Here is a 27,400-nt window from a genome sequence, read left to right as displayed (position 1 = left end):
TGCCAGCCAGTTCACCCAGCACCATTTGTTAAATAGGGAATCTTTTCCCCACTGAATGTTTTTAATTGGCTTGTCAAAGATCAAATAACGGTAGGTAGCTGGCTTCATCTCTTGGTTCTCTATTCTGTTCCAGACATCTACTTCTCTGTTTTTGTGCCAGTACCATGCTGTTTTGATCACTATCGATTTATAGTACAGTCTCAGGTCTGGTAGCGTGATTCCTCCTGCTGTGTTTTTATTGCTGAGTAATGTTTTGGCTATTTGAGGTTTTTTCTGATTTCATATAAAACGAAATAGTATTTTTTCAAGATCTTTAAAATATGACAATGGAGCTTTAATAGGAATTGCATTAAAATTATATATTGCTTTGGGTAGTATAGACATTTTAACAATGATGATTCTTCCCAGCCATGAGCATGGTATGTTTTTCCATTTGTTAACATCTTCAGCTATTTCTTTTCTTAAAGTTTCACAGTTCTCTTTGTAGAGATCTTTAGCGTCCTTTGTTAGGTATACTCCCAAATATTTCATCTTCTTTGGCACTACTGTGAAAGGAATAGAGTCCTTGACTATTTTTTCGGCTCGGTTGTTGTTGGTATATATAAAGGGTTGTTGTTTATGGGTTTTGATTTATGGGTGTTGATTTTGTAGCCTGAGACATTGCTGTATTCCTTGATCACCTCTAAAAGTTTTGTAGTAGAATCCCTAGTGTTTTCCAGATATACGATCATGTCATCTGTGAACAGTGAAAGTTTGATCTCTTCTGACACTATGTAGATACCCTTGATTGCCTTTTCTTCCCTAATTGCAATGGCTAAAAGTTCCATTACAATGTTAAAGAGCAATGGAGACAATGGGCAACCTTGCCTGGTTCCTGATCTAAGTGGAAATGATTTCAGTTTAACTCCATTCAATACGATACTGGCTGTGGGTTTGCTGTAGATGTCCTCTATTAGTTTAAGAAATGTCCCTTCTATACCAATTTTCTTTTTTTTTTTTTGTAGAGACAGAGTCTCACTTTATAGCCCTCAGTAGAGTGCCGTGGCCTCACACAGCTCACAGCAACCTCCAACTCCTGGGCTTACGCGATTCTCTTGCCTCAGCCTCCCAAGTAGCTGGGACTACAGGCGCCCGCCACAACGCCCGGCTATTTTTTGGTTGCAGTTTGGCCGGGGCCAGGCTCGAACCCGCCACCCTCGGTATATGGGGCCGGCGTCCTACCGACTGAGCCACAGGCGCCGCCCTATACCAATTTTCTTAAGTGTTCTGATCATGAAGTGATGCTGGATATTATCAAAAGCTTTTTCTGCATCAATTGAAAGAATCATATGATCCTTATTTTTTAGTTTGTTTATGTGCTGACTTACATTGATAGATTTACATATATTGAACCATCCTTGAGACCCTGGCATAAATCCCACTTGTTCGTGGTGTATAATTTTTTTGATGCATTGTTAGATTCTGTTTGTTAGGATCTTATTGAGTATTTTAGCATCAATATTCTTTAGTGATATTGGTCTATAATTTTGTTTTCTTGTTGGGTCTTTCCCTGGTTTGGGGATCAAGGTGATGCTTGCTTCGTAGAATGTGTTGGTTAATATTCCTTCTTTTTCTGTATTTTGGAAGAGGTTTAGTAATATAGGTACTAGTTTTCTTTAAAGGTTTGGTAGAATTCTGACGTAAAGCCATCTGGTCCTGGGCTTTTCTTTTTAGGGAGATTTTGTATAGTTGATGCTGTTTCAGAACTTGATATAGGCCTATTCAACATTTCCACTTCATTCTGGCTAAGTCTTGGTAGGTGGTGTACTTCCAGGTATTGGTCGATTTCTTTCAGATTTTCATATTTCTGGGAGTAGAGTTTCTTGTAGTATTTGTTAAAGATTTTTTTGAATTTCTGAGGAATCTGTTGTTATTTTATTGTTACCATTTCTGATTGATGAAATTAGAGATTTTACTCTTTTTTTTCTGGTTAGGTTGGCCAAGGGTTTATCTATTTTATTGATCTTTTCAAAAAACCAACTTGTGGATTTATTGATCTGTTGTACAATTCTTTTGTTTTCAATTTCATTTAATTCTGCTCTGATTTTGGTTATTTCTTTTCTTCTGCTGGGTTTGGGGTTGGAATGTTCTTCCTTTTGCAGTTGCTTGAGATGTCCCATTAAGTTATTAACTTCCTCTCTTTCCATTTTCTTGAGGAAGGCTTGCAGTGCTATAAATTTCCCTCTTAGGACTGCCTTTGCAGTATCCCAGAGGTTCTGGTAATTCGTGTCTTGATTGTTGTTTTGTTCCAAAAATTTGGTGATTTCCTTCTTAATCTCGTCTATAACTCATCTATCCTTCAGCAGGAGGTTGTTTAGCTTTGAAGTTTTTGTGTGGGTATGCAGATTCCTGTTGTTATTGAGTTCAACTTTTATTCCATGATGGTCTGAGAAGATGCAAGGAATAATTTCTATTTTTTAAAATTTGCTGAGGTTAGATTTGTGGCCTAGGATGTGGTCGATTTTGGAGTATGTTCCGTGGGCTGATGAGAAGAATGTGTATTCAGTTTTGTTGGGATTAAATGTTCTGTAGATGTCTGTTAAGTCCAGATGTTGAGTGGTCGAGTTTAAATCTAAAATTTCTTTGCTTAGCTTCTTTTTGGAGGATCTATCCAGCACTTCTAAAGGGGTGTTAAAATCTCCAACTACTATGGAACTGGAGGAAATCAAGTTGCTCATGTCTGTTAGAGTTTCTCTTATAAGTTGAGGTGCGTTCTGGTTGGGTGCATAAATATTAATAATTGAAATCTCATCATATTGAGTATTACCTTTAACAAATATGAAGTGTCCATCCTTATTCTTTCTTATTTCGGTTGGTTTAAAGCCTATTGCATCTGTGAATAGGATTGCAATGCCTGCTTTTTTCTGCTTTCCATTTGCCTGGAGTATAGATGACCATCCCTTCACCTTGAGTCTGTATGTGTCTTTTAATGTAAGATGCGATTCTTGTATGCAGGAGATATCTGGCTTGAGTTTTTGTATCCAGTCAGCCAACCTGTGCCTCTTTAGAGAACAATTTAAACCATTCACATTAATTGAGAATATTGATAACCCTTTTGAGATCCGGTGGACATTTTTAATCCTTTTGCGACTGTGGAAGTTGGAATTTGATTAAAATTTTCTGGGTGGGTTTACTTTTGTGGTGGAGGATTACGTTGGTCTTTATGGAGATTCTCCAGGTCTGAGAATATCCTGGAGAGCTGGTTTAGTTATGGCAAATTTCTTCAACATGTGAATGTCATTGAAGTATTTAATTTCTCCGTCATTAATGAAACTCAGTTTAGCTGGGTACAGGATCCTGGGTTGAAAGTTATTTTGTTTTAGTAGATTAAAAGTCGATGACCATCCTCTTCTAGCTTGAAAGGTTTCAGCAGAGAGATCTGCAGTTATTCTAATATTCTTGCCCTTGTAGGTGATGGTTTTCTTTCATCTGGCTGCTTTCAGAATTTTCTTCTTCATATTAAGTTTAGTGAAATTGATTATGATGTGTCTGGGGGATGTCTTATTTGGGTTGAGTCATGCTGGAGTTCTGAAACTTTCTGCTATCTGAATTTCAGAATCTCTTGGCATGTCTGGAAAGTTCTTCACAATCTCATGGAGAAGAGACTCTTTGCCTTGTGAAGCCACTTCGTCGCTTTCGGGGATCCCTATAAGACAAATATTGTTTTTTTTTTTTTTTAATTATCCCAGAGCTCTCTGAGAGAGTGATCTGTTTTTGCCCTCCATTTCTCTTCCTCTTTGAGAGTTTGGGAGCATTCGAAAGTTTTGTCTTCAATGTCAGAAATCCTTTCTTCTGCTTGCTCCATTCTGTTACTGAGGGATTCTACTGTGTTTCTCATATCTTTGAGGGCTGCAACTTCTTGTCTCAATGTGTCAAAATCTTTGGTCATTTGGTCTTTGAATTCGTTGAATTCTTGAGATATCTTTTGGGTTACTGCTTGGAATTCTAATTTGATCATATTTGCTATCCAGATTCTGAATTTGATTTCTGATATCTCAGCTATTTGTTTGTGCCTCGTTTCCCACTTTTGACAATTAATAAGCTATTGCTGTATGGGTATGTGCTCTGTTGCCTGGGCTAGAGTCAGTGGCATTATTATAACTCATTGTAACCTTAAACTCCTGGGCTCAAGAGATCTCCTGCTTGGCTAGTTTAAATTTTTTGTAGAGATGGGATCTTGATATGTTGCCTAGGCAGGTCTCGAACTCCAGGGCTCAAGTGATCTTCCCACCTCAGCCTCCCAAAGTACTAGGATTATACATTGGGCCTGGCCAGAGAGCTTGATTTTACTATTTCTCTTTTCTATTTTGTTTGCAGTTTTTTGTTTTTTTGCTGGGGCTGGGTTTCAACCTGCCACCTCCGGCATATGCGGCCGGTGCCCTACTCCTTTGAGCCACAGGCACCGCCCTTACCACTTTTCTTTTTCTGTGTTGGGTCCGAAGTTCAAGTGTCAGTTTCAGACCTTGACAACTTTGGTCTTAGTTGCAGTTTTTGTTCTCAGAGTGTAATCAGTGTTCCATTTTTCTGTGAAAGTCAGGCCATACTTATCACTTATATTTGATCTTCAAGGTTCTAGCAACTTTACCAGTGTTTGTTTTAGATGAACTAACTGTGGAGAATTCCACGACACCGCATGACTTTGTTTTCACATCCAGTTTCACCAACCCAAAATCAAATCCTTTGTTGAAAATATCCCTGGCAACTTTGCCAGGGATAGCATAAGGATGAATTCACATTGGCTATGTACATACAGGTCTCCATGGCAAGGCTACAAAAAGAGATCTAGTGAAGCTGGGCATGGTGGCTCATACCTGTAATCTCAGCACTCTGGGAGACTGAGGCGGGTGCACCCCCATCTCTAAAAATAGCCGGGCGGTGCTCCAGGCACCTGTAGCCTCAGCTACTCGGGAGACTGAAGCAAGAGAATTGCTTGAGCCCAAGTGTTTGAGGTTGCTGTGAGCTGTGATGTCACAGCACTCTACTGAGGACGGCAAAGTGAGACTGTCTCTAAATAAATAGATAGATAAATAAATAAGGAAATGTAGTGGTCTCCTGAGGAGAGTTGCCACACCAGTTGTTGCTGAGGCCACTCAGACTCCTATAAGGGCAGGTGGTGGGGCTGCAGCTGGAGGGTGAAGTGACTACTGTTTTTTGTTTTGTTTTGTTTTGTTTTGTTTGGAGATAGAGTCTCACTCTGTTGACCCAGGCTAGAGTAGTGTGGAGTCAGCCTATCTTAGAGCAGTCTCAAAGTCCTCCTGGGTTCAAGCAATTGAGTAGCTGGGACTCACAGGCATGTGCCACCACTCTTGGCTAATTTTGTTCATTTTAGTAGAGATGGATCTCTCTCTTGCTCAGCCTCGTCTACAACTCCTGAACTCAAGGAATCCTCCTGCCTCATCCTTCCAGAGTGCTAGGATTGTAGGCATAAGCCACTGCATGTGGCCTTTTTTTTTTTTTTTGAGACAGAGTCTCTGTCACCCTGGGTAGAGTGCCGTGGTGTCATCATAGGTCACAGCAACCTCCAACTCTTGGGCTTAAGTGATCTTGCTTAAGCCTCCTGAGTAGCTAGGACTACAGGTGTGTGCCACTACATCTAAGTTTTCTGTTTTTAGTAGAGATGGATCTCGCTCTTGATCAGGTTGGTTTCAAACTCTTGAGCTCAAGCAATCCTCCCGGAGTGCTGGGATTAAAGGCAACAGCCACTGTGCTTGGCCTGAAGGCTAGTTTTATAAACAAAAGTTTTATTAGGACAGAGCAATGCTCATTTGATTAATCACATATTGGCTGGTTGTTTCCCTGGTATAGCGTCAGAATGGAGTAGTTGTAATAGAGATTCTATGGCTCATAAAGCCTAAAATAATAACTAATTGGCCCTTTATAGGAAAAGTGTGGTTACCTTTGATCTAGATTCAACAGTATCAACATTTTGCCAGTCTGGTTTCATCTCCATCTCTGAACCATTTTGCACTTAAGTCTCAGGCATCAAACAACCTCATTTTTAATGGCTACATAACGTACCACTTCATGATTTTGACGAATATCCTTATAGCAGAATCTTTATGCATATCTTTATTTCGCAGGATAGATGATTAGAAGTAGAATTGCTAATTTAAACTTTTAAGCCTGCATGTGACCACATTGCATATTTTGGTAACTTTAGACATTCTCTAAGTAGCTTATCTTAGAATAACCTTGTGGTTTGAGCAGTTGTCTGCTTTGGGTTTTAAGGCTTTGCATGTGTCAGCTGCACATCTTAGTGGTGACTTTTTTGTTGCACCAACTATCCAGAAGGTCATCAAACTTATATATATATATATATATTTTTTTTTTTTTTTTTTTATGAGACAGAGTCTCATTTTGTCGCCCTCGGTAGAGTACTGTGGCATCACAGCTCATAGCAATCTCCAGCTCTTGGGCTTAGGTGATTCTCTTGCCTCAGCTTCCCAAGTAGCTGGGACTACAGGTGCCTGCCACAATGCCTGGCTATTTTTGCAGTTTGGCCAGGTCCGGGTTTGAGCCCACCACCCTTGGTATATGGGGCCAGTGCCCTACTCACTGAGCCACAGGCACCGCCTACCTTTTTTTTTTTTTTGAGACAGAGTGACACTGTGTCACGCTTGGTAGAGTGCCGTAGTGTCACAGCTCACAGTAACCTCAAACTCTTGGGCTTAAGTGATTCTTTTGCCTCAGCGTCCCAAGTAGCTGGGACTACAGGCACCTGCCACAACGCGCAGCTATTTTTTTGTTGTAATTGTCCTTGTTTAGCAGGCCCTGGCCGGTATTGAACCTGCCAGCCCCAGTGTATGTAGCCAGCACCCTAACCACTGGGCTGCAGGTGCCATGCCCTTATATATTAGCTTTCTTTTATGCCTTTGGTAATATAGATTGGACATAAGCAAGGCCAGGGGATTTATTTTTATTTATTTATTTATTTGTTTTTTTTTGAGACAGAGTCTCATTATGTCGCCCTCAGCAGAGTGCTGTGGTGTCACAGCTCACAGCAACCTCAAACTCTTGGACTTAAGTGATTCTCTTGCCTCAGTCACCCATGTAGCTGGGACTACAGGTAACTGCCACACACCCCACTATTTTTTTGTTGCTATTGTCGTTGTTTAGCAGGCTCTGGTGTATGTGGCTGGTGCTCTAACCACTGAGCTATAAGCGCCAAGCCAAGGCCAGGGCTTTAGTTTCTTCCTATCCCCATGTTCTCTTGCCTTGCCCAGAACCTTTTAGAACTGCCTACCACCTCTGCTGCTTTGGAGAGTGCTAAGTATCATGACATGGCATGGAAGAAAATTCTAGGAAGGATGGGAGAAAGATAAAGTCTGTCAGTTTCTGAATGAATGAATTAACAAAACATCTAACATAATTTCTTACTAGCAATAGGGAAAGTCATTGTCAAGTCTTGATTATAACCTTAATGTCAGTGTTTTGATTATTTAGGATTGAGATATGTATACTCTGTTAAGGGTACAATATAAGATACAAATATTTCTTCTGCATGAGATTATTTTGTTTGTTTGTTCCATCTTCAGAGGGGTGAGAAAAGGCTGAATAACAGCTTTGTGTATGAATGAGGTCTTCAAGAGGGCCACAGATTCACTTGATGAATAGTGTGGTTAAGGAGGAGGGGTAGTGATAGTGACATGATTAAAGTATATGCTGGCTCAGCGCCTGTAGCTTAAGCAGCTTGGGTGCCAGCCACATACACCAGAGCTGGCGGGTTCGAATCTAGCCCGGGCCCGTCAAACAACAATGACAGCTACAACCAAAAAATAGCTGAGTGTTGTGGTGGGTACCTGTAGTCCCAGCTACTTGGGAAGCTGAGGCAGGAGAATCGCTTAAGCCCAAGAGTTGGAGGTTGCTGTGAGCTGTGACACCACGACACTCTCAATCCAAATAAGATCAACTGAACTATGCCATGTGCTTGAGCAATTGATACAATATAAGAAGAATCTCGGACAGTGCCTGTGGCTCAGTGAGTAGAGTGCAGGCCCCATACATTGAGGGTGGTGGGTTCAAAAACAGCCCTGGCCAAATTGCAACAACAACAAAAACTAGCTGGGCGTTGTGGCGGGCGCCTGTGGTCCCATCTAGTCAGGAGGCTGAGGAAAGATAATCACCTAAGCCCAAGAGCTAGAGGTCGCTGTGAGTTGTGATGCTACAGCACTCTACTGAGAGTGACAAAATGAGATTCTGTCTCTTAAAAAAAAAAAGAAAGAATATAAGAAGAATGTCTATTTTTCTTATTTATTGAGATGAACTTCATATAACATAAAATTAATCATTTTAAAGATTACGATTTAGTAGTATTTAATACATTTACAGTGTTTTACAACTACTGCCTCTGGCTTAAATATTTTTATCTCCCCAAAAGAAAAGCTATGCCCTTTCCCTCCTCCTACCAACTCCTGGCAGCCAACAGTTTGCTTTCTATTTCTGTGGATTTACCTATTGTATATATTTCATTTAAATGGGAATCATGCAACATACGCAGTTTTGTGTCTGGCTTGTTTCACTTAGCATTGTGTTTTTAAAGTTCATCCATATTTTAGCATGTATTAGTACTTCATTTTTATGGCTGAATAATATTTCATTGCATTATAGGCTGTTGATGGACATTTGGTTTGTTTCTATCTCGCGGATGGTAAGAATAATGCAGCTGTGCATATTGGTGTACAAGTATCTATTTGAGTCTCTTCTTTGAATTTTTTTGGTTATATACCTAGAAGTAGAACTGCTAGATTATGTGGTAATTCTGAGTTTAATTTTTGGGGAGCTGCCAGACTTTTCCACAGCTAAACATTCTTTTTTAAAAGGCATTTTTTTTTTTTTTTTTTTTGGTTTGTTTGGGTTTTTTTTGTAGAGACAGAGTCTCACTTTATTGCCCTTGGTAGAGTGCTGTGCCATCACAGCTCACAGCAATTTCCAGCTCCTGGGTTTAGGCGATTCTCTTGCCTCAGCATCCCCAGTAGCTGGGACCACAGGCGCCCACCACAACGCCCGGCTATTTTTTGTTGCAGTTTGGCCGGGGCCGGGTTTGAACCCACCATCCTCGGTATATGGGGTCGGTGCCCTTCTCACTGAGCCACAGGTGCCACCCTTGTTTTTTGTTTTTTTAGAGACAGAGTTTCACTGTGTTGCCCTCAGGAGAATGCTGTGGCATCATAGCTCACAGCAACCTCAAACTCTTGGGCTTTAGGTGATTCTCTTGCCTCAGCCTCCCAAGTAGCTAGGACTACAGGTTCCTGCCACACGCCCAGCTATTTTTTTGTTGTTGCAGTTTGGCTGAGGCCAGGTTCAAACCCTCCACCCTCGGTATATGGGGCTGGCGCTCTACTCACTGAGCCACAGGCACCACCCGAAAAAGGCATGTTTTTATTTATTTAAAGTCTCACTCTGTAACCCTAGGTAGAGTGCTGTGGTGTCCTAGCTGACAGCAACCTCAAACTCTTGGGATTTAAGAGAAGATCCTCTTGCCTGGGTAGCTGGGACTACTAGCACCCAGCATAATGCCTGGCTAGTTTTTCAGTTTTTAGTAGAGATGGGGTCTCACTGTGGCTCAGACTGGTCTTGAACTCCTGAGCTCAGGCAGTCCCCCTACCTGGGCCTCCCAGAGTGCTAGGTTTATAGGCATGAGTCACCGCGCCCAGCCTAAAAGGTATGCATTTAGTAATTTAAGATTATAGTTCCATTTTTTTTTTTTTTTTTTTTTTTGAGACAGAGTCTTACTACATCACCCTTGGTAGACTGCTGTGGTAGCACAGCTCACAGCAACCTCAAACTCTTGGGCTTAAGCGATTCTCTTGCCTTAGCCTCCCAAGTAGCTGGGACTACAGGTGCCCGCCACAATGCCCGGCTATTTTTTGGTTGCAGTTGTCATTGTTGTTTAGCAGGCCTGGGCCACGTTCGAACTCACCAGCTCCGTTCGAACTCACCAGCTCCGGTGTATATGGCCGGCATCCTAACCACTGCGCCTAGCCTGCAGTTCCATTTTTATGGAACCAAATATACTGCTTGGTTTCATAGTGAATGACAATTGCATTATCACATATTTCAAATGCCTTTAAAATGGTTACCAAGTTGTAGCGTCAACTTATAGAAAAAGTACAGGAGATTTTTGTAACAGTTGAAAAAGTAAATGTTGCCTACATGCTCTGGCTCACACCTGTAATCCTAGCACTCTGGGGGGCCAAGGCAGGTGGATTGCTTGCACTCAGGAGTTTGAGACCAGCCTAAGCAAGAGTGAGACCCTGTCTCTACTAAAAATAGAAAAACTAGCTGGGCTTCTGGTGGGCGCCTGTAGTCCCAGCTATTTGGGAGGCTGAGGCAGGAAGATCACTTGAGCCCCGGAGTTTGATGTTCCTGTGAGCTACGTTGCTGTCAGTTCTTCCCAAATTGATATACAGGTTTATTGCAATTCCTGTCAGAACCCTAGCAAGATTTTTATAGATTGAGACAAGAGTATTCTGATATGTATGTGGAGAGGCAAAGGAACAGCTCAAACAGTTTTTTCTTTGGAGATAGGATTTTGCTCTACTACCCCAGATGAGTGCAGTGACATCATCATAGGTCACTGCAACCTCCAACTCCTGAGCTCAAGTGATCCTCCTGCCTCAGCCTCCCAGAGTGCTAGGGTTACAGGCACGAGCCACCACACTGGCTCATTAAACAATTTTGAACAAGAATAAAATGGGAGGAGTCACTCTACCCATTTCAAGACTTATTTTGTGGCTATGGTAATCACAACTTGTCTTGGTGGAGAGATGGACACACAGAACACTAGAACAAGAATAGGAAACCCAGAAATAGACCCACAAACTATAGCTAACTGCTTTTTTGAAAAAGGTACAAAAGCAGTTAAATAGAGGATAGTCTTTTTGAAAATGATGCTGGGACACTGGCTATCTGTAGGGTAAATGAAGAATGTAAAAATTATACCTTATCCAAAAATTAACTCAAATGGATCACAGATTTAAATGTAAACCATACAAATTTTAGGAAAAAACACTGGAGAAAACTACCTTAAGATGAAGCAGATGTACTCCTGAGAATGACTGTACTCAAAAGAATTGGCACAGGAATGTTCATCATGGCACTATTCACAATAGGCAAAAAGCCACCCACATGTCCGTCAATGCATAAGCAAAATGCAGCCTCCACTTAATAAATACTATTCAACTGTAAAATGGAATGAAGTACTGATAACGTGCTACAACATGGTCGAACCTTTAAGACATTATGCTAAGTGAAAGAAGTTACCAAAGATACGTTGTATGACTCCATGTGTGTGAAATGTTAAGAACAGGCAAATTTATATAGACAGAGATGAGATTAGTGGGTGCCAGGAGCTAAGTGGTAGAGAGAGTGTGGAGTGATTGCAGATGGAATAGGGTTTCTTTTGGGGAGATGAAAATTTCTGGAATTAGTGGTAATGGTTGCCCAATTCTGTGAAAGCCCAAAAAAGGTAGATTTTATGGTATGTGAATTATATCTCACTTTATTTTTTAAAAAATCAATAGTTAAACAATTGAGATTGGAAATGGTCCAAGGCAGTGAAGAGACATTTCATTGAAGAGGACATACTGATAGCAAATAAACACATGAAAAAAAGTTCAATACCACTAGCCATTAGAGAAGTGCAAATTATGGCCCAGTTGGAGATCAATACATACCTTTTTACACAACTGAAATAAAAAAGAGTGGTAGTATCAAATACCAGTGAGGCAGTGAAGAAACTAGATTTCTCACGCTGCTAGAGGGAATGTAAAATGGTACAGGCACTCTGGAAAATATTGTGACATTTTTTTGAAACCTTAAACATAACCATACAACCCACCCATTGCACTTCTAGGCATTAATTCTGGAGAAATCAGATAGGAAACATTTGTGGTAGAAACAAGTATGATAGACCTAATGTGACTGAAGCTTAGAGGAGGTGGTAAGGATTTTCAGTGAATGATTTGTAGAAAGCTTTATGATTACTCATTGAAATGAACAGAGCATGCAATCTGTATACCTTTATTTTTTTCCTCTACCCGCATCTGTTTTCTCTACTTCCCTTGGTCCTGGTGGCGCCTGTGGCTTCAAAGGGTAGGGCGCTGGCCCCATATGCCGGAGGTGATGGGTTCAAACCCAGCCTGGGCCAAAAACTGCAAAAAAAAAAAAAAAATTCTACTTCCCTTGGTCCTTTAGCACATATATTTTTCTTGGTTGGTTCTTAATACGTATGAAGTGGTTGAAGAAAATTATAAATGCTGAGAGTTTTAGGTGAATATAGGCACAAAGTAAATAGCTCCTCATCTTTTTTTAATTATGTCATATGTTAATGCATATATTGTGTATGTATGGAATTTTTCAAAACTTCCATGTTTATTTTCTTATTTGGGATGAATTCAAAGTCTCCAGCACCTTAAGCAAACTATGACAAGGTCAGATGAGTATTGACTACTCAATCCAGTCTTGAATGCTGTTCTTCTGTGCTTGTGGGTCTGGATTTGGGCTTGTCCTCTCTGTAGACTTCCCTCAGGACTGTTCTTCTGCCTTGCTTCTAGCAATTTTTTTTCCTTTATGTGTGCAACTGTAATTTGAATTTTCAATAACAAGTCCCTTTATTTTTGCTTGTGGTGGGGTCTCTTGCAAAGGCAGGCACCAGGATTGTTTACATTTTTATGTAATATGGTTCACTCAGGCCTTCAGGACTGGATTGTGTCTTTTTTAAACCCAGGAAGCCAGAGCTATAGATTTTGATGTGTTGTTTTTTTGTTTGTTTGTTTGTTTTTTGTTTTTTTGGTTGCCCTTGGTAGAGTGCCATGGCATTTTAGCTCACAGCAACCTCAAACTCTTGGGTTCAGGTGATCTTCTTGCCTCCAGTCTCCCAAGTAGCTGGGACTACAGGCGCCTGCCACAACACCTGGCTATTTTTTAGAGATGCGGGTCTTGCTCTGGCTCAGGCTGGTCTTGAACCTGTGAGCTCAGGCAATCCACCCACCTCGACCTTCCAAGTGCTGGAATTATAGGCGTGAGCCACCGCGACCAGCCCAGAGATGTAGATTTTGATTTGAAGCAACATATAAGTGTGAGGCAATGTGAGAAAAACAGGTTTTTGGTATAGCTTGGGTAAATTTTACTTTGGAATAGCTTTGCACTGAAATATATACTGTGGAATAGAAAGAAATTTCTCTTCTTGCTAGGTTCAGGTAGGTGGACTGTGTAATGAACTCGAATTTGGATTTCTTTGTTTTTTGGGTGCTGTGAAAATTAACAATTAGTATAATTAATGAAGATCAATGGAAGTCAGAAAGATTTGTGTTTGCTGCAGAATGGAAATGAGTTAGATAGTTTTTTCTTGTATTAGTAGTTCTAAGTATAAAAGCTGGGCTGCAAAGGTGGGCCTCGTCTCTTCTGCGTTGTTGATATATGTGCCAGAGAGGCCTGAGAAGGGAATTAGGATTGGTAGGATCAGAATTTCCTTGAGGGCATGACTTTGGGGAATATTTAGCAGAAGAGATGTGGGGCTGGTTAAGACCCTAGGTTGGAAGTGCTACAACCTAGCATCTGTTGCCATTAGTCTTCAGGGATCCTCTTGATAGTGTTGCTGTGCAGGTGTACATTTCTTTTGTGTTTGTTTTCCCCACAGGGGCAGGAGGAAGGATGGGAGGCACAGGAGCAGGAACATTGCTTCCTCAAAGTCCTTCTGTATGCTGGGTGGTGAACACTATAGGTAGCCTCCTGCTCTGGGTCCACTGCTTGAGACTTCTTTGACCAGTCTTGTACCAGATGAGCCTCATGAATAGTAGAACTGTTATGAACAGCTCTGCTCCCTGGACCAGCAGCTCTCAGCTGCTGCCTCCTTTATCCATTCCCTACTGGATGGACAGAGGGTTCTTTGTATGTCCTTGAGAAAGTTTCTGTACTGGAAAAAGGCTTGTGCTTTCAGAAAGGTAGAAGAAGTGATAGCCTTTCTTTCTGTCTTGTGAATTGGCTATGGTATGACTCCTTTTGTTTCTCCTTTCTGATCTTGATACTTCTCTGAGGAGTCATCTTTTTGGCTAGGTTTTCATCTGTGAACATAAGCCAAGACACGGTATCTGGACAGGTTCCTCTGGCACAGACCAAAGAAAACAGCGAATGGAACAAGAGAAATAGATTTGAAGTTGGATTCCATTGGAGGGCTCAGTAAGGAGGAGAATTCTAGATCTCTGGGTCTTTTACTAGAATTTTCTACTCTGACTTTTTTGGCTTAAGGTTCTTTGTTTACAAGCAATGAAAATTAACTTTGGCTGGCATAAGCAAAAAGAGGATTCATTGGAAGGATTTGGAACAGTTTATAGCCTGGAAAAAAAAGTTGATGAGCCAGTCTTCAGAAAGGACTGGAGCCAGAACAGCCTGGGGATTTTAGGAGCAGGAACCTCTGCCGGGATGAATAAGTACCACAAATATCTAGTTCCTGCTTCTTTCTGCTCAGAAGTCAAATTCTAGAGAGAGAGGCCCCACTGGTGTGGCTTGGGTCTGGAAGGGGCACATTGACTGATAATATATTTAGGCCAAATCTTTGGAGGGATGTGGGTGCCCTGAGCCACACCTGGCTGCTGTTACTCAAAGCAGGTGACAGCCACTAGGCAGGCAGCAACAGGAGAGGCCCTGTGCTCATACACTCCCAGGAACAACCTTGGGACCAGGGGAAGAGACTTCTACCTAATACTGCTGCCATAGTGAATGTTGTTTGATGATTTTTATGTCAAGGGCCTAAGCTTTTTGGTGTTTTTATGTTTAGGGCTGACTCCACTGAACATTCTTTATCAGTGAATCACTATTTGTACAAGAATGTGGTTTGGGGGGAGCCATTACTGTATAAAGGTTTTTCCCAAGGATTTCTCTCAATCTGGCCTGTGCACAGAAGTAGGTGGGAAGAATGCCTGTTTGGTAGAGAGCAGCCAAAGGTGATGTCTGTTGCACAAGCATCCTTTCCTGTGCCACATGTGAGAAAAATTCCCTCTGGTGGGTGGCCTTTTCTAAATCGAAGAGAATTAGCAGCTTATTATCTGAGCTGAAGGGCAGTTTTTTGGCTACTTTGGTTAGACTAATAAGAGAGCAGCCTACAGTCACTTGTGAGATGACGAAGATTTTGTACGTGTGTGTTGGAATTGATGTCTTCAGACCTTGCATGTGGGCATTCTGAAACTCTTCCCTGCCCACATAACTATTACCTTCCCTCAGCAACCCTAGTGTGCAGAACCCAGTACTTTTTCATTAACTGACTTTTCTCCCTTCTGACTTTTCTCCCTTCTAGCTACTGATGGTATATCCATTGTCAGTACTGCCCACTGTATGCCAGGCTGATCCATGGTCACTTTCCGGGATGGCAGCAAGGTGACTTCAGCTGAGGATGACCCTGACTGAAAGGCTGCGTGAGAAGATATCTCGGGCTTTCTACAACCATGGGTTGCTCTGTGCATCCTACCCCATCCCCATCATCCTCTTCACAGGGTTTTGCATCTTAGCCTGCTGGTATGTTTCTGGGTTTCCTTGAATATGGTGGGCCAGTGTCTTGGGACAATAGGTTTCCTAATCTTTTCTACTATGGAGCCCTTGGACTCTGTGTGCTTTTTATACTATTGAAACTTGGGCTCATTGGAACTACTGAGTGGCAAACTCTAGTCCTGGAGTTGTTAGCTAATTGAACTAAAATAATCCAGGCTGACCCTGACTGAGTGATTTACCAGATTTATTTACATTACTGGTATTCTATCTCAAAATTATATTTAAACACTTCTAAGAAACTATGAGATAATGGAAAGGCTTGATCTTTTAATTTTCTTTCTCAATAGTTGTAGTTTCCTTTTAGTACCTAGATAAGAGGAAGAGACTTCTTTCGGTACTGCAAGGCAAACTCCATTTGCAGTGTTTGGCCGGGGCTGGGTTTGAACCTGCCACCTCCAGCATTTGGGGCCGGCATCCTAGTCCTCTGAGCCACAGGCGCCGCCGGCAAACTCCATTTGAACAGTTCCTTGGATAACCTCCTGCAGGCTAAATCTAGAGAGTTGCTTCCCTGCTCTGTAGTCATTTTCTTGTGTTCATCTGGAACCCCTTACTGATTTGGGGGGCCTGCTGCACTTGTCAGGGACCATAGTGAGAGCTGTAGCTGTGCTTTGTTTATCTGTCTTTCATAGGGCCTCAGAGAAGCCTAAAGACTGTGGCTGACCATGACATTGTAAAAGGAGGGATTTGACTAAGATATCTGACTATCCTTTTGTCTCTAAAACACTGACAGCCATGAAAAGAGTCTATTTTATTATTATTTTTTTCTGGAAAGAATTCTGTTTTCCAGATCCATTGTCTACATAATATTTATAGATACTTTCAGTGCTGTGCTAGAGTTGAACTCAACTCCTTGTTCAATTCAGTTGTTAACGATCTCAAGTTCCTCCCTAATTAATGATAAGAAAGATGTATAGCATTGAAAGAATCCTGCTGGATGTCTTGTTGATGCTTCAGGTATATAATTATATGTCTCTTCAGTCCTCACAATAACCTTTAAGGAAATGATCTGTTTACCTTTCCATTTAACAAAGGGGGATGGGGACTTAGAAATTTGTCTGGACTACACAACTAATAAGTAGGGAAATTGGGGTTCAAATGCAAGCCTTAGGCTCTGGTGCCTGCCCCTGTGGTACTCTGTCACCCTGCCTCACTCTGGCTTAGTGTGTTTGTGTTGACATTTAGACTTTGCTAAATTGTGTTGTACAAGATAAAATTTCTTGTAGACTTATCCTATAAGTAATGAATTAAGAGTGCTCTGAGAACCCAGCTCTTGGGTTTGTTTGTTTGTTTCCTTTAAATTAATTGACCTCTCTCGTTCTCTTTTTTTTTTTTGAGACAGAGTCTCAAGCTGTCACCCTTGGTAGAGTGCCATGCATCACAGCTCATAATAAGCTCCAACTCCTGGGCTTAAGCGATTCTCTTGCCTCAGCCTCCCGAGTAGCTGGGACCATAGGCGCCTGCCAGAACGCCCAGCTATATTTGGTTACAATTGTCATTGTTGTTTGGCAGGTCCAGGTTGGATTCGAACCTGCCAGCTCTGGTGTATGTGGCTGGCATCTTAGCCGCTTGAGCCATAGGCGCCGAGCCTTGTTCTTTCTTTTGAAGTCACTTTTCTAGACCTGACCTGCATGCTAATGTGGTGGTTCTCAACCCTGAGCTAGCATCAGAGTTACCTGAGGGATATGTTAAACACAGATCACTGGGCTCCCCCCAGAGTTTCTAATTTATCGGGTGTGGGGTGGGCCCAAGAATTTGCTTCTGAAACAAGTTCCCAGAACTGGGATGACACTCTGAGAACCAGTTGGCTGTGTTTTTCTTGAACATTCCTCTGAAGTTCTCTGATACACCTTTGAGATAAAAGTGTTTTCTATTCTAATCTCTCTCTCTTTTTTTTTTATTATTAAATCATAGTTGTGGACGTTAATGCAATCGTGGGGTACAATGTACTAGTTTTATATACAATTTGAAATCTCTCTCTCTTTTTTTAAAGAGGACAGGATCTTGCTCTATTGCCCAGGCTGGAGTGCAGTGGCATCATAGCTCACTATAACCTCAAACTCCTGGTTTAGGTGGTTCTCCTGCCTTGCCTTTCTAGGAAGTTAGGGCTACAGGTGTACTCAGCTAATCTTTCTTTTCTTTTCCTTCCCCTTCCCTTTCCTTTCTCTCACTGTGTTGCCCATGCTGCTCAAACTCCTGGCCACAAGTGATCCTCCTGCCTCACCCTCCCAAAGTGTTAGGATTATAGACATGAGCTACCTCACCTGGCTATTCTAATTTCTATAGGTGCAGTTGTGGTGGCACTCACGGTCATTATCACAGCTGTTGAAGGAGGTTAAGTTGAAGAGGTACTTGTTACTTCCTTTTCACAAAGACAGCTGTAGCTACAGGGAGAGGAAAGGCTATTTCTTCTTTGCCATTCATCTTCAGGGGATTGAGTGCAATGGGCTGGAAACGGGCAGCTTCCTGGGCAGGGAACATGGAGTGTGTGGCAGCTGTTTGGGTGCAGTTGGATCTTTTCTTTGAATGAATGATTTGATATCATAAATGTGTTTGAAATACTATCCTTGGATATCTGATGAGAGGACCTCTGGTATGAAAACTTTATGAAATGGCTAAGTTCTCAAGTATGGAGGATACTCCCCCAACTTGGGGAAAATTAGAATGAGATGGAGGGTTAGGGAATAGATAGATTGATAATGATAATAATTAAGTGTGAGTACAGCCTAGGTGCAGCTGAGCTGAAAAGATGCCTGCCTTACATCCACCAAGTATGCTTGGCTGAACCTCACTTTTGAGGAAGGGTGGGTGAGTCTAAGGGTAGATTTGGGTCGTAGGAAAGGAATAAAGATTAATCTTTCTTGACTATTAGCTGTGGTGTTATTTTACATGTGGCATTTTGTTTGATCACCTAACATCATTGGAAAGGATTATTTCTTAGTTCTTTCCAAGATGATGAGACTTTGCATTTAGGGGTAGTAATAGTAGTAGGTACTACAGCTAGCAGGTCCATGGGGAGATCAGAAGCTATACTGTGGACTCGGTGCCCATAGCACAGTAGTTATGACACCAGCCACATATACCTGGGGTGGCAGGTTTGAATCTGACCCGGGCCTGCTAAACAACGATGACAACTGCAACAAAAGGTGGCCGGGCATTGTGGTGGGTGCCTGTGGTCCCAGCTACTCAGGAGGTTGAGGCAGGAGAATTGCTTGGGCCCAAGAGTTTGAGGTTGCTGTGAGCTGTGATGCTACAGCACACTACCAAGGGTCACATGGTGATACTCTGTCTCAAACAAACAAACTAAAAAAAGAAGCTATTCTTTGGAGACCACTGGTGCTGACTCCTTTTATTGCAAGTTTCCTCCTTGAACAAGAGACCTGCAAGGAGCTTACTCCTTGAACGAGAGACCTAAGAGAGTCCCACCTGTGGGTGGTAGGCTAGAAACAGGGCTAGATAGGATCTGCCTAGACAAAGAACAAAGGGCTTTTTTTTTTTTTTTGAGACAGAATTTTACTATGTCACCCCTCGGTAGAGTACTGTGGCATCACAGCTCACAGCAACCTCAAACTCCTGGGCTTAAGTGGTTCTCTTACCTCAGCCTCCCAAGTAGCTGGGACTACAGGCACCTGCCACAATGCCTGGCTATTTTTTTTGCAGTTGTCGTTGTTTAGCTGGACTGAGCCAGGTTCCAACTCGCCAGCCTTGGTGTATGTGGCTGGTGCCGTAACCACTGTGCTATGGGTGCCAAAACAAAGGGCCTTTTTGAGGTGGCCCTGTTCAGTAGAAATTGAGGCTAGAACATAAAGGTGGGTTTTATGTTCTTACCTCAGTAAGAAGGATTGTGCCAGACCCATGATGCAGAGATGGTGGTCCCTCCCCTCAAATCCTGCAGTCTGAGACCAGTGTCATTGGATAATGTGTATAGCAGATATGACCTTGTCTTGGTGCAAATGGAGAAGATGTCAGGGAGGCTTCCTGGAAGGAGAACACCTGAGCTAAGCCCTGCGGGAAGATAAGTAACATCTTCTCTCCTCCTTCAGTGTGGGGGTGGTCATTCAGCTTACCACTCCCGCAGCAAAATAATGGGCCAGTACTTTGGCATGCTTCTTTAAGCACCTGCTGTCTTCCTTTGGTTTCACCCTCTGACGTCACTGTAGTTTCCTCCAGTTTTTATAGTTGCCCTGTTTTTCTTTGTAAAGGGAAGGGAACACCCTTCTGTATAATCTCATGCTTTTTTTTTTTTTTTTTTGAGACAGAGCCTCAAGCTGTTGCCCTGGATAGAGTGCTGTGGTTTCACAGCTCACAGCAATCTCCAAATCCTGGCCTTAAGCGATTCTCTTGCCTTAGCCTCCCAAGTAGCTGAGACTATAGGCGCCCTCCACAATGCCTGGCTATTTTTTGGTTGCAGTTGTCATTGTGGTTTGGCAGGTCCGGGCTGGATTCGAACCTGCCAGCTGTGGTGTATGTGACTGGCACCTTAGCCACTTGAGCTACAGGCCCCGAGCCATGTACAATCACATTCTTTTTTTTTTTTTTTTTTTTTTGTAGAGACAGAGTCTCACTTTATGGCCCTCGGTAGAGTGCCGTGGCTTCACACAGCTCATAGCAACCTCCAACTCCTGGGTTTAAGCGATTCTCTTGCCTCAGCCTCCTGAGTAGCTGGGACTACAGGCGCCCGCCACAATGCCCAGCTATTTTTTTGTTGCGGTTTGGCCGGGGCCGGGTTTGAACCCGCCACCCTCGGTATATGGGGCCGGCGCCCTACCGACTGAGCCACAGGCGCTGCCCACAATCACATTCTTAATGTTCTATGCTGTGTACTTATTTTCTCATCTTTGTCACGTGATTATAAAGTTGTCTGTTTTTTTCCTTAAAACCTGGTTGACAGCTAGTTATGGTAACTCAACACATGTAATCCTAGCACTCTGGGAGGCTGAAGCGGGTGGATTTCTTGTGCTCAGGAGTTTGAGACCAGCCTGGGCAAGCATGAGACCCCATCTCTACTAAAAACAGAAAAACTAGCCAGGCATTGTGGCGGGTGCCTGTAGTCCCAGCTGCTCTCGAGGCTGAGGTAGGAGGATTGCTCAAGCCCAAGGAGTTTGAGGTTGCTGTGAGGTAGGCTGATGCCATGCTCTCTACCAAGGTGACAGAGTAAGACTCTTTCTAAAAAAAGTGAAGTAAATTTGAAAAGTAAAAGTCTGGGCTAGGAGTCAAGATCAGCTGTGCTGGGCGGTGCCTGTGGCTCAAAGGAGTGGGGCGCTGGCCCCATATGCCGGAGGTTGTGGGTTCAAACCCAGCCCCAGCCAAAAACTGAAAAAAAAAAAAAAAAAAAAGATCAGCTGTGCTTGACTCTATCAAAAGGAAGAAGAAAGGTGGCACCTGTGGCTCAGTGGGTAGGATACCGGCTCCATATACTGAGGGTGGTGGGTTTGAACTCAGCCCCTGCCAAACTGCAACAAAAATCACCAAACTGGGCATTCTGGCAGGCGCCTGTAGCCCCAGCTACTTGGGAGGCTGAGGTAAGAGAATCTCCTAAGCCTAAGAGTTGGAGGTTACTGTGAGCTGTGACACCGCGGCACTCTACCAAGGGTGATAAAGTGAGACTGTTTCTTAAAAAAAAAAAAGAAGAAGAAAAAAAACCCTGATTTTTTTAGGAAAAATTTTCCAAGGCTAAATGAAGTCTCAGTCTCTTAGGACAATAAAGGTTATATAAGAGAATCCACAGATTCTGGGACTTTATAGCCAGGAACCAGAGATTAGACCCAGGGACACAAGCTTTGCTCTTGTCTTCTACCCTAAGAAGCTTCTCTGTTCAGAGCGGCTCTCTCTTCTGCCAGAGCCTAGGGTTGCCTACAGAAAACTAAGTATGGATAATAAATAGCTTTTAGTAGTTTTGTTAGATATCCCAGTTCCATTTAATTACTAACCTTTTATTGTTCCTGGGATGAAAGACTTGAGCCCAAAGGACTCCTGTTTCATCTGTATTCAGATCTAACCTGTGCTGCAGAAGACCCAGTTCACCACCACATCACCCCAAGGAAGGAACAGAGCAGGACTTCAGGGGATGGTAGTCAGTGACAGCTTAGGAACATGCTTGTTTCCATCAGGTGGAAGAATCCAGGGAGTGAGAGAGGGCATGTGTACGTGTATGTGGAGAGTTAGTCTCCCCTTGAACAACCCTGAAGATGTGTGCCTTTCTTCTCTTAGCTGTTGTTGAGGTTGCAGGTTTCAATCACTAAGAGCCAAGGGCGGCGCCTGTGGCTCAGTAGGTAAGGCGCCGGCCCCATATACCGAGGGTGGCGGGTTCAAACCCGGCCCTGGCCAAACTGTAACCAAAAAATAGCCGGGCGTTGTGGCGGGCGCCTGTAGTCCCAGCTACTCGGGAGGCTGAGGCAAGAGAATCGCTTAAGCCCAGGAGTTGGAGGTTGCTGTGAGCTGTGTGAGGCCACGGCACTCTACCGAGGGCCATAAAGTGAGCTCTGTCTCTACAAAAAAAAAAAAACAATTCGCAATCACTAAGAGCCAAATACACTATTTCAAATGACCTTAGTGATGAGCCTTGTACATGAGCTGTGATTAGTTGTTATTCCTGCCTGGCCTCTGGGCACAGCAAGTGCTCTTTCCTCTGGGAAAATCTGATGAAACTTGTAGCAGATTGGCACAGTGGCAGGAGGTGTCTGTTTAGATTTTATAGAGGTTAAGCCACTGGAACCTGAGATCTATTCCAGCAGTGGCCCAGCAAGGCAGAGGGTACTGTTGCTCCAGAATTGCCTTAGTTAAGTGGTAGGTGTTCCGAGGGCTAAAGGATGGTGCCTGGGTGCCATGGTATGTGAGAGTCATAGGGTCACTTGTGATTCCACAAGCTGCTGCTTATTGGGAAAGTGGATTTTAACTTGGAGAAGAAGTTGGAATCATGATGAGGCCATGCCAAACCTCCTGAAGGATGGGAAACCTGCAGGTGTTTCAGAACAGAGTTGGCCCCTTTCCTACTCTTCTTCCCTGTGGGAAAGCAGTACCCTTAGACTGAGGCTACACATCTCAGTTGGGGTGATCCCCACTTCTCCACCTCTTTCTCCCATTTTCCCACATGTCAGGTTTCTCTATGATCACCATGGACCCATGGGTGGGGAGTGTGCACTAACAGGGAACTTTGAAACAGGTTCCCTCTTTCTGTGCCATGTGGTCATTCTGTAGACACATTACTGTATGTTTTGTGAATAAGAAGGAAGTCTGAGTAACTAAAACCTTGTCTGTGCTTGTGTTCCATATAGCAAGGCTGAATAGTTGAGCATAAAGTCCTAAAGTGCCTGTGACCTCCATCCTAAAGTCTAGACTCAAGAGAGCTCGAGTGACCATCTCCCTACAGCTGCTTCATGCATGACACTGACTTTGTTTGACTTTCCAAAGCCAGAGCCTCTTCCTAAGCAGAAGTTACCCCTGTCCTCACAAATAAGCCCTGTAAAAGCTCAGTAGAAGATCAAAGACTCCTTTATCAACTAAACGCCCTAAGATTCCTTTATGCCCAACAGACGGGCAATCAGGATCTCAGAAATATCCCCTTCTAGTCTTTCACTACCCTGCGCATTGTCTGGTATTATTCTCCCCTGGGAAGAGAAGAGAGAAAGCGTCTCCCCACACTCCATGTCTCCTAGGAAGAGTCTTGTGAAATATCTTCTCTGAGTCGTTTCTGTGGTTGCTTGTCTGTATGAAGTCTGACAATTAAGTTCATAAACTCATCCTAGAAGAAAAGTTACATACCTTGTTGCTGAATACATCTGTGGTCATTTTCAAAGTACTCCCCTTGGAAACTACATACCAATGCCAGTGCCTAGTCTGCCCTTCAAAGCAGTTTTGGAACTCTTTTTCTGGACTGGCTATCAAAACTGTAGTTGTATTACCCTTGATATCCGGAATATCATCAAAATTTCTTCCTTTTGATATTTATCTTTGGGTAAGGAAAAATTTCATTGGGGGACAGATCAGGTGACTAAGAAGGGTGTTTCAGTGCAATTGTTTGTTTGTTGGCTAAAAACTCCCTCACAGTGCCGTTCCAGCTGGTGCATTGTTGTGACACAAGAAGCATGAGTTGTTGGCCAAGATTTTCAGTTAAGATTTTCCTAACTGGGTCTCTACTGATGTTTACTTGGTCTGCTATGTTTCTCACAGTCAGCTGATGATTTTGATACATAATGAGAAAAAAAAATTTTTTTTGGAGACAATAGTCTCACTTTGTCACCCCTAGTAGAATGCCATGGTATTATAGCTCACAGCAACCTCAAACTCTTGGGTTCAAGTGATTCTCTTGCCTTCGCCTCCCCAAGTAGCTGAGACTACAGGCGCCTGCCACAACACCCGGCTGTTTTTAAAGACGAGATCTCAGTTTGGCTCAGGATGGTCTTGAACCCGTGAACTCAGGCAATCCACCCACCTCGGCCTCCCAGAGTGCTAGGATTACAGGCATGAGCCACCATGCCCAGCCTATAATTAGATACATTTTTGCAGTGTTTTCATCAGTACTGCTCGTTCCTGGCCACCCTGACGCTCTCTTCATCAGTGATGTTTTCTCTCCCCTCATAAAAACATTTAATTCATTTGTGTACTGCTGTTTTCTTCCTGGAATTATCCCCATAAACTTGGACTATTACCTCCCTGATTGCACTTCCACTCTTGCCACGTTTAATAAGAAATTTATGAATATGCGCGGTGCCTGTGGCTGAAGGAGAAGGGCACTGGCCCCATATACCGGAGGTGGTGGGTTCAAACCTGGCCCCGGCCAAAAACTGCAAAAAAAAAAAAAAAAAATTTATGAATGTTTGTTCATTGTTCTATCTGTTCTGACAGTCTTGCAATGACACACAAAAACACAACAATAATGAATGCTGGCTCAGTGCTGAGCACAGTGGTTACAGCGCTGGCCACATGCACTGAGGCTGGCAAGTTCAAACCCAGCTCGGGCCAGCTAAACAGTGAAAACTGCAACAAAAAAATAGCTGGGCGTTGTGGTCGGCTCCTATAGCCCCAGCTACTTGGGAGGCTGAAGCAAGAGAGTTGCTTAAGCCCAAGAGTTGGAGATCACTGTGAGCTGTGATGCCACAGCACTGTACCAAGGGTGACATAGTGAGACCATCTCCCCCCACCCAGAAAATTAAATAAATAAATAATGGATGCTGTTCAGCAACACATCACCACACGCTGACACAAACACTACTGTGAGACACTGATATACCGAGGTTATGGCACCTCACTGAGCTCTTTGTACCCTGCTGCCAGTGTAAATGCACAGTGGTAAGTTCATGAACTAAATTTTCAGACCTCATATGTCCTCAGTGACTCCTGAGCTTCCCATCATGGGTGACTGGGGGTGAAAATGGAGGATTATAGAGCCAAGACTGTCTACATAATTATTGGACCCAGAGCAACATGAAAATCCCGGGCTGCTTAATTAAAAGGCAGGGGGGAAAGTACCATTAAAGTTACTGAAATATCCTTCCAATGGGAGTAGATGGAAGTCCTGCATCCACCAAAATGCCCACCAGCTGTGCTGTGGTGCTGTCAGTCTGGAATGGGGATGGCTGCCGCCTCACCTTGCCCTAAGACACAGCCAATGGGTGTGTACTTCTGATCCCCACCAACCTTGCCTTTGCACTCAGGCCCCTGCCAGAGGGTGGGAACAGATAGAACACCTGGGTAGGGAAGGGAAGGCCAGATCCTAGAATGCAAAGGGAAAGAGCAGTGGTGGTTGAACACCTGTCCCTGGGAGAAAGGATGACACATAAACCTATACTCCAAGCCTCAGCTCATGTTCCATTGTTCCATTGGACTTCACTTCCAAAAGTTTTAGCTTGGGGACTCAGTACCCGTAGCACAGTGGTTACGGGGCCAGACACACATACTGAGGGTGGTGGGTTCAAACCTGGCCCGGGCCAGCCAAACAACAATGACAACTGCAACAAAAAATAGATGGGTGTTGTATCTGTAGTCCCAGCTACTTGGGAAGCAAAAGAATTGCTTAAGCCCAGGAGTTTGAGGTTGCTGTGAGCTGTGATGCCATGGCACTCTACCTAGGGGCGACATAGTAAAACTCTGTCTCAACAACAACAACAAAAAAAAGTTTTAGCTTGGGGTCCCTCAGAATCAAGGATTCAAGTATAGTAGCTTATATATGAGATGAAATGAGCACTGGTAGGGAGGTAGGGAAGTGAGATGGCGGGAAGGTGCATCATCCAGCAAGTTGGACAACTGAGAGTAATCTTTCTTGGGAACACGGAGAAGCAGTACAGAACATACCCTCAACATTACCCACCTGCGTGTGAGGGACCAGGCCTGCCCAGGCCAGGTGGCTGCAAACTCTTTCCATAAAGGGCCAGATAGTAAGTATCTATCTATAGTAAATATTTACTATCTGTGCTCTGTCACATATTTTTGTTTGCTTTTTTTGTTTTATATAACCCTTAAAAATGTAAAAACAGTGTTAGCCCATGGACTACACAAAAGTCCACAGGGTGGATTTGACCCATGGGCTGTTGCTTGCTCACTTCTAATTGATTCAATAGCAATGTTAACCACTGGTTGAGGGCTCTTTTCAGTAGCATTACTTCCCAGCACTTGTGGCCTTTCTTAGGCAGAGTGGCTTCTAGTAGCAATAGGACAGTTAGGCAAAAAGGTTCAAGTGCTGGCAATTGGTAGTTGAGCTAGCATGCCCAGAAATAAGGTCAGAGGGGATTAAGATAGGGCACTAGTGGCTTCTGAAGATGGCTTGGGTGGCCAGATGCAGGGAGCAAGCTGTATAGGCATGGCAGCAGAGGGGTGTGCGGTATACAGCCAAGTAGGACTTCAGGGATGCCAATCAGGAAAGAGCAGCAGAGGAAAGCTTTGATACTAATGCACCCAGTAAGCCATGCTGGGTGGGCTTCAGTTCCATACCAAGTTAGGAGATAAAAAGTGATTGCAGGGGTTGAATCAGGGAGTTCAGCTATACTAGTATGCCACAACATACTAGTCCACTACATACTAGTCTTACTTATCTAAGTGTAAGCCATGGAGATGGTGAGACATGATTGATTCTAGGTATATTTTTAAGGCAGAACCCTCAGGATATTTTGAGGACCAGATGTGGAGTGTGAGAAGAGTCAAGATCAAAGTACTTGGCCTGAGAAACTGGATGGGTGGATCTGAGACAGGAAAGGCAGGGGAAGTTTTGCTTCATTTCTGTTGCTCCTATAAGATTAGAGTGCACCATTATATAATCTGATTCTAGAAACGAATTTTATGGAAGGAATGTGGCAGGGTGATAGAAACCTTTGGGCACCTTCTTTCTTAAAATGTCTTTAGTCTTTTTTCTGATTTTGGGAAGATGAGCATTTTTACTTCTGAAAATTTCCTCATACTTTCCTTCCAAGCTTTCTTTTTGGTCTGGAATTGGATAGCAATACAGAGTGATTATTTCCTTTTATGCCTTTTGCATTTTTTTTTTTTTTTGAGGTGGTCTCACTATGTTGTCCTCGGTAGAGTGCTGTGGCGTCACAGCTCACAGCAACCTCAGCCTCCCTCGTAGCTGGGACTACAGGCACCCACCACAATGCCGGCTAGTTTTTTGTTTGTTTGTTGGAACCCACCAGCCCCAGTACATATGGCCGGCACCCTAACCACTGAGCTACAGGTGCCAAGCCATGCCTTTTGCATTTTTGTAGAATCTTTTTCTTGGCATTCTTCTTTTACCTTTGTTAAAAGGAATATATAGCTGTTAAGATTTTCAAACAAAACAGAAATGTTGTATGAGGCAGTGTAGTGTGATATTAAGAGCATGGACTCTAGGATC

At 43.1% G+C, this 27,400-nt stretch overlaps 1 protein-coding gene across 2 annotated transcripts in view; it reads left to right on the top strand.

Annotated features, from left to right (window-relative positions):
• The window catches only part of SCAP (SREBF chaperone), an 89,312-nt gene that overhangs the window by 26,952 nt on the left and 34,960 nt on the right, over nt 1-27,400 (top strand). For both annotated transcript variants that reach the window (XM_053600502.1, XM_053600501.1), the window contains exon 2: nt 15,332-15,549. In XM_053600502.1, the coding sequence (XP_053456477.1) occupies nt 15,428-15,549 (122 nt within the window). In that variant the 5' untranslated portion in view covers nt 15,332-15,427. The remainder of the gene's footprint in view (nt 1-15,331; nt 15,550-27,400) is intronic.

Source organism: Nycticebus coucang, chromosome 8 (assembly GCF_027406575.1).
Source record: "Nycticebus coucang isolate mNycCou1 chromosome 8, mNycCou1.pri, whole genome shotgun sequence".
In the NCBI taxonomy this organism is placed as follows: Eukaryota; Metazoa; Chordata; class Mammalia; order Primates; family Lorisidae; genus Nycticebus; species Nycticebus coucang.
The sequence above is the reverse complement of the archived record's forward strand: the minus strand, read 5'-3'. Positions and strand labels throughout refer to the sequence as shown.